The sequence below is a fragment of the Xenopus tropicalis genome, chromosome 2 (genome assembly GCF_000004195.4).
Source record: "Xenopus tropicalis strain Nigerian chromosome 2, UCB_Xtro_10.0, whole genome shotgun sequence".
In the NCBI taxonomy this organism is placed as follows: domain Eukaryota; kingdom Metazoa; phylum Chordata; class Amphibia; order Anura; family Pipidae; genus Xenopus; species Xenopus tropicalis.
The window spans coordinates 63,694,046-63,702,074 of NC_030678.2; the positions used below are offsets into that span (position 1 = coordinate 63,694,046).

General features: G+C 40.0%; 1 protein-coding gene across 1 annotated transcript in view; it reads right to left on the reverse strand.

Annotated features, from left to right (window-relative positions):
- Nucleotides 1–4,268, reverse strand: part of lad1 (ladinin 1) — a 33,355-nt gene extending 29,087 nt beyond the window's left edge. The window contains exon 1 of the mRNA XM_031896140.1: nt 4,191–4,268. Within this exon, the coding sequence (XP_031752000.1) occupies nt 4,191–4,192 (2 nt within the window). The 5' untranslated portion in view covers nt 4,193–4,268. The remainder of the gene's footprint in view (nt 1–4,190) is intronic.
- Nucleotides 4,269–8,029: the final 3,761 nt, after the last annotated feature.

Genomic DNA, 8,029 nt, shown 5'->3' on the forward strand with positions numbered 1-8,029 from the left:
AGACAAATATTGCTTCACTTTTGTTCACATTGCCTCATTTTTCCATGACACAATTTATTACATTTTCCCACTTGTTTTAATTTCTGTGTACAGAGATTTTTAATAGTGTGTGTAATGTTTCTGATTCTGGAACGAGCTGAAATGGTTAAAGCAGGGTCAAACAACTCTTCTATTTGGTTTTTCAGACAGTTACAAGCAGACATCCTTCTGATCTTTTAAAATGGGTGTTGTGACTTGGTGCATACACCAACAGAAAGAGTTCTGTTCTGTGCATGTGCCAAGCCTGAAGAAGGTGCAGGAGTTGCCCCGGAAGCCTCCCTATAGAAAACTACCCATGGCTTGTGTCATTTTTAAAGATAAGAGATAAGGCCAGGAGTAAGATGTAAGTAATTAGAGTAATTAAAAGTGGCCTAAAAAATTGGCAACCTAATGATATTATATTGGGAATATAGGAAATAATATTATCATTATTAATATATAATATTGTCATATTGCAGTATTGTCATATTGCATCTAGATGAGGGTTTTTCTCTGTAATGTGGATCGCCATACCTTAAGGGTGAGGGCAGACAAAGCATTTCTGCCTGGCTGAGAGAACCGGATCCACTTCCATACGCCTTTCTGTGTGCGTGCATTAATAGTTATGGCAACAGCCAGAGTGTGCGCCCACAGAGTGGTGTGGATCGGCGGTTGGCCTGGAAAACACAAAAGCAAACGTTTTTCAGGCTGACTGCCGACCAGCACTGCTCTGTGTGTGCACACTCTGGCTGTTGCCATAACTTTTAATGCACGCACACAGAGTGGCGTATGGAAGCCGCTTCTCTCAGCCAGGCAGAAAAGTTCAGGGCTGAGAGAAGCGGATTAACACTTCTTCTGCCCTCGCCCTAAGTCTACTTAACAATTTAAAACAATAGGATGGTTTATGCTAGCTTTATGGTTATGTTAATCTAATTATTTGCTTGAAATAGATTTAATTGAAAATAGCCTTCCACAATTCAGAGTTTTTGAAATATCAGGCTTTTGGATAAGAAATCCCATTCATATAGCCTGCGTATGGCAGGCTGGACGCTATCTCTATAAAGTGTTAGACTCCGAGAAGAAACTTTTGAAGCTAAAACAGGTTAAAATGTGTATACTTGGAAACAAAGTGAGATGCATTAACTATCTACTATGAATTGCTGTTTCACAATGAATACGTTTATCATAAATAAAGGCTGGCACCTTTCTGACATACTGTAGTAAAGAGCTGATTGTGGGGACCCCATAGATACTCTTTTTTGTTTGTTTTACAAACTCATATTAGTAAGGAAATGTTATTTTATATTTATTTACAAATATATATTATTTGTAATACATTTCCTTAGAGATGATCACTTGGATTATGCATTTAAAACTTGGCCATAAAAATAATCCATTAGTACTATAAAACATACTGGCTAAATGATGACATAAATGTAAGTACTATTTCATAACTATGCTATGTGCTACAGTATGTTACATCTTTTTGTAGGTTTTGTCTCTACTGCTACAGATAAATTGGAAATTGTAATTACAGTATGGTGTTGGAAACTGCTTCATTGTGGATGTTACCTAATTTACTAGAAACTCCTTCATTTATCTATGATCTTATTGTTGTAGAAAATAATGTAACTGTTTAAGAAAAGCAGCTTTTATGTGACCTTTTATTGTACTTTACTCTACATGATCATGGAAGGACATCCTTAAGAGCACATCTAACTTGTGCACTGCCACATACAGAAAATTGCTACACTTGATTTCAAAATAAACCAAAGTGACTAATATCAGGCTAATATATGATCTTCGCAGTTATGAAATTAGACTGTTAAAAGTATACTGTTATTTTAACAGAATACCCCAAGGAGGGCATGTAAAAGTAAGGAAATTAATCTCCACCACTCATGTGTGGTTGCTGCGACTCTATAGTAGTCACATTATCTTGTTTAATTGTTCATCGCATTAGCAATGAGGGAGCAAAGGACAGTTGTGCCGGTACTGCTATATATTGAACAGACTCCTTAGAAAAATAAAACATATTGTTTATTGATTACACCTAAAAAATGCTATTCATTCCCTTCAAATAATAAAAACAATTAAAATGAACGTTGTATAGAGTGTATGTTTAGATGGGAGAATACTGTATATTATTGAATTTGCATGATTCACATTCCACTGAGACTTCGAAGGAACTGTAGTACAGATGGAGCTTTTCTTCAGCAAGCCTGTCTCTTACGCAATAGATTTTTAGATCGTGGGTATACCATGAGATCTCTCTCAACAGCTTTCATTAAGGCCCTCCGAATGGAGAGGGTGTCTTTACTTGCTGATAAGGTCACTGATAGTGATAAAAAGGATAAGAGCGATGTTGCACCTATTTTTGTAACTACCTACAGCAATCAGTTTTATAGAATTAGAAAGGTGATAGACAATTTAATACCTGTTTTATATAATGATCCACAACTAGCACAGATCTTACAAGGGGGCTGTAGGTTTGTGGCACGGAAAGCTCCCACTTTGGGCAATGTTCTCTCTCCCACTTTGTGGAGATCACAACCTACTAAACCCACTTGGTTGGCTACAAAAAGTACATACATCTGTGGCGCGCGTAGATGTATCACTTGTACGTATGTGAAACGGTCCACCACTTTCCAGAGTTCGGTTACGGGCAGATCTTTTGATATACGTGTTTATGCAAATTGCAATACACAGTATGTTGTATACCTGTTAACCTGCTTAAGTTGTAAAATTCAGTATGTTGGCTGTACAATCCGTTCTTTAAAAAGTAGGATGCGAGAGCACATTAGACACATTGTTTCAAAGAGTAGTAACAGTCCTATTGCAAGGCACTTTACACAATGTTGCGATGCTGATCCTTCCTTTTTACAGATTCAAGTTATTGACAAGGTTTTCCCTGATGAAAGAGGTTCAAATATGCATGATAGACTGTTGCGTCTTGAGGTGAAATGGATCTTTATTTTGGGCACTCGGCATCCTACTGGTTTGAATTCTGTTTTTGATATCAGTTGCTATGTTTGACATAATTAACCTGAAATTTAATGATCTTATTCATTGTTTCTTACTTTAATCACTTTGATTTTATTAAGGTCATCGCTGTGGGGTATTATGACTTTTATCTCATGTGCTTATATATTTATTATTGATTCAATTTTACTGTGTAACTTTGTGTGGCTTGCTACATTGAACTTGATTGTATCGAATTTTCTCCAACTGTTTAAGAGTTAAATGGGCGGTACTGATGTCCTGCTCATCATCGTTATGTCACTATTTAAATGTTTTCTTGCTTGTGTTTGTTATGCCTATGATTAAGTGTATATTTACACGAAACGCGTCAGGCGTATTGTTTTTAAATGGAGTAATAAAAATCGAGTTTTAAGCAAGCCGCTGTGTCCGGTGCATTTGGAGCCCTTTTGCATATGCGTGATTTCACCTTCCCCAGCTACAGGTTCGGGGCTCTGAGCACCTGAACCACTTCTGAACAACGGTGAGTTCTTTGCATTTAGGATTTCACATTGTGAGAGCTGATATGATGGTGTTGGGAATTTGACCTGGATCAACTGTGAGACAGATCCGGGGTTTATACACCCGGATCTCTCTTTTGTATTTGGTACATTTTATTTACTTGATTTCCTGACATTTGAGATATTTAGGTTAAATTAATTGAGCCATTTCTAAGTTTTGGTTACTACCATTTCTTAGTTTGTAGTTTACATTCCACTGATCACTCAAACTGTGGCCAAAAGTATATCAGCAAATACATCCCCTTCCCTCAATCACACTCTCTCTACCAACCATCCGTCCTAGCCCACTGTGAATAGAGTTAGCATGGCAGCTGTGGGCATGCTACACATGGTGTCTGTCACAATGTAGGCATCAGTAGACAATTGGTCTCTTAGAGTCCCCACTAAGCAATAACAAATAGTATGTGCCGAATGAATCCCTTCTCCCTATCACATGACTCCTGCCTCTGCCTACTTGGACCCCATACTCTGCATTCCCACAGTCTCCTGACTTCCACTCACTTCACACACCACCTGCCCCATTTCAGAATACTTTAGGTGCAAGCACTTGATGCACATTTCGTCTGTGTTGGGCTTTGTCAAAGGTAATGCGCATGCCCACTCACTGAGTTGCCTAGGGCAATTGCCACTTACATGCGCCTGTGTTAGTACAGCCCCATAATGAAGAATAGGGTGCGTTTCTTCCTGCGTTCCCCGTGGTGGAAAACACTTGAAAAAAAAAAAAATGAACAGATTAACTTAGGTTGAGTAAACATACAGATATATTTTATAAATATATCAGATATTAACATTTAATGTAACAGAAAACAACAGTAAATTGTATTATAATAAAATGGTACAACTGTGTAGTGTCAGTATTAAAGCTGAAATGGGATAAAAAGACATATTTTTTGGTGTTCAGGAATGATTATTATGAATATATTATTATTATTATTATTATTATTATTATTATACAGCTATAATTCTGAAATAAACTACTTAAGGAGCAGATGTATCAAAAGGTGAGATTAGAGTTAACCACAGAAAAATTCACCTCTATGGGATTTTTAGAACCATATTTATCAAATCTAGTTGACTAGATGGGTGATTTTTTCTGTGCTGAGATCTAATCTCGCATTTTGAAAAATCTGTCCCAAAGTACCTTCAATCCAAGAAGTGTAAAATTTGGCAACTATAAAGGTCATTTAAGGCTGATACCACACGAGGCGTAGGGCTGATATTCTCGGCAAGCGGAAAAACACTTGGCGAAAATTCACCCCTACGCCTGCTACTTTTGTGCCTGCACCCGAATGAATGGAATACGCTCGGGTGCAGGCACATGTAGCCGATATATGCATGAAACTGCGAGACTTTGCATTCTCTCGCGTTTTCATGCATATATCGGCTACATGTTTCTGCACCCGAGCGTATTCCATTCATTCGGGTGCAGGCACAAGTAGCAGGCGTAGGGCTGAATTTTCGCCAAGCATTTTTCCGCTTCCTGAAAGTATCAGCCCTACGCCTCGTGTGGCATCAGCCTAAGACTCATGCACAGTTGTGTCTTCACACTTTTCCCCAAAGTGAGTTGTTTGTCAAACCCCATTCATTAAAGGGGAACTATCATGGAAAATATTAAAAATATAAAGTCTAGTCAAACGTTTTGACAATTTATAGCTTCTGAAAATTTTGCACCGTTAAAAAGTTATGGCTAATTATTAAAGCAGCCTCCCATCCCCCACCCTCCAAAATCTCTAGCTCCCTGGTCTGCCTCAGTGATGCACAAATGTGTGAGGGACAGTGCAGAGTGAAAGCTCATTTGCTGTGCCATGTCATGCCACACCCCTCAACAGCATACTTGTGCAAAGAGAAAGTAAAGGAATGGAGCTGAGCTGGGTACTGATGAAGTTACCTTTGCACATATAACAGTAAAGCAACTTATTGTTTATATCCTTCATATCTACATATACACAGCACTTTAGGATCTTTTGTTTTATGCTGCTCACCAGCAGGATTAGATCAGCTGCCAGTCATCCTTCTGCAATTTACACATGCAGATACAAATCTTACTTCAATATCCAGATACAGGTGTAACAAAAGAGTGTATAAAAGAGACTTCCTCCATACCAGTTAAACATCAATTGCAGCATATTACAGACCTCTGCACATGCAACTGTTTGTGTACAGACTCCTGTACGTTGGATTCACAGACACCTCTCAGTTTCAGTCTCTCAGTCAGAGCTCTCCTGTAGACTGACTAGGCTTCTTGATTGGCTGGCTGAATTCTAATCAGGCCCACCTGCATGGGCATCCACAGAAGGGGGCAAGAGGGGGCACTTGCCCCCCCCCCGGAAAAGTAGCAAAAAAAACCCCAGTTAGACTTCTGACTTGCCGGCTGCAGCATCTCCCCGGCACTTCCCACTTGTGACGTCAGAGGCAGCGCCACCTGATAGCAGCGCCACCTACGGCCGGCAGACAGTCCAGCGGCAGCTGTCTGAGGAGGGTCCATAGGCGCTTACATGGCACAGGGTTATGTTGGGTTTGAGTGCAGCTGCTCAACCCTCATAAAATAAACCACTGTCTCCTGTGAATGTTTCCCGCACCGATGTTGTTTCCATACAGGTTGGAACTGGCCAGTGAGTCCAAACACAGTACTGTAATTTTAGAGGCGATCCCGGGATATTATTAGTTATATTACATATGTGCAACACTATATACTGTTCTACTCCAGTTGCCCTCTGTCTACATGTACATGTGCAGCACTATCGCTGCTCCTATCCATTTGCCCCGCTAAGAGAGAGCCTGCCCACCCCAAGCATTCCTACACATACACACTCCCATGTCTCCCCCCCCAAATCCCAAACAAATGAAAGGGTGCCCCGCCTCCGGCCGCACAACTGGACGCATCACACCGGCCGCTCCCTAAAGCCCTTTCTGTAGCTCCTGTAGCCGCTCGGTACGACCCTCACACCCGCCCCAGTTCCGTAAGCGCAGCTCCACTCGCAGCCCCTCTATCTGTACACATCTGCACCGTCCATGCCCCCTATTACTACAACCTTCACCTCAACTCCTCTATATATATATATATATATATATATATATATATATATATATATTTGTCTGTTGCAGGATGATGCTAGCTTACTTGCCCCCCCTTGGAAAATTTTCTGCGGACGCCCATGCCCACCTGGTCAGTCTGTAGCAGTTATTCTGCTATAGCCAGTGCATGTATTTTTAAGGAATGGCTATATATTCTATTGATTAGCTTACAAGCATATAAAGAGTGACTACAATTTTATTGCAGAAACATTGATCCAAGTTATTGTTCCTTGTAGTTTTATAGCCATAAAATGCCCTAAAGTTATTATTTTACTACAACTACCACATTACCTGGCAGCTCACTTGGCTAAATAACTTGATTACTGCTGCTCAAAAAAGCAAGTCATATGTGGCTCCTTTCATGTTTTTTTCATAAATAAATAGGAAATAAAGTTCTAGGTGTTTGTTAGTGACTCAGGTGGGTGAGACGGAAACTGTCAGACAATGTAAGGGGGAATTGGGTTGAATTTTTAGACCTTCTTCAAAGTCTAAACTGTAAATGTCTAATGTCTAAACTGTAAATGTCAGTCAATAAGGGTTCGGCCACTCCCACTCCTCTCTGCTCAGAACACAGGCTGCCTGTCAGAACTGAGCCAAGTGAAGCAGATTCCCATTCATGATAGTTCCCCTTTAAAGGTACTTCAAAATGTGCTCCTTGCACTTGGTGCCACTCAATCCTTCCTGTCTTCCGAATTGGATCAGGCGCTGCTACACCTATTTACGCAGAAGAACCCTGAAGCTGCCGCCATCTTCTGAGAAGAAGTTGGTTGCAGGGTTCTCCTAATGCCCATTGTCAATAAGTGCAGTGTATTTGTGGAATTGGGCTTAGGCATCACTCGCATGCAAACACCAGAAATAACACCAGGCAAATTTGTGTGCAATTGCATCTAATTTGTGACAAAATACATGTGCAGCGTTTTCATTTTGACGAACTGAACACAATTATGGCAGAACTAGCACAGTTGCGGCACAATGCCTCCTTGCAACTGCAATGACACTGGCATTCTGGGAGAAAACCCTGCATTGTGGGAAGAAAACATGGCAATTGTGCTCAAAATTGCACTTTGCTCACTGCACGTATGGATGTTAATGACCCTAAGCCTTTATAATATCTGTAGAACAAAAAAAACATAATGAGGGCAGTTTATATATTTGTGAACCACACATCCCTGTTTCATGAATAATAATAATGTGTTATGCCCCCTGCAGAGAAACTTCTACTTAATTATGTTTAATGTTTAACATCTCAGTGCTCTTTACTCCTTCTCTTACAAAAGGACCTGCTGCAAAGGCGAGGGGGAGGGGACAGAATAATCTGATAAGAGATATGGAAAGAAAACAAAGTAGACTTTGTTCACATTAAGCAGATGATAGAGATTTAGATGAAAAAAAAATGA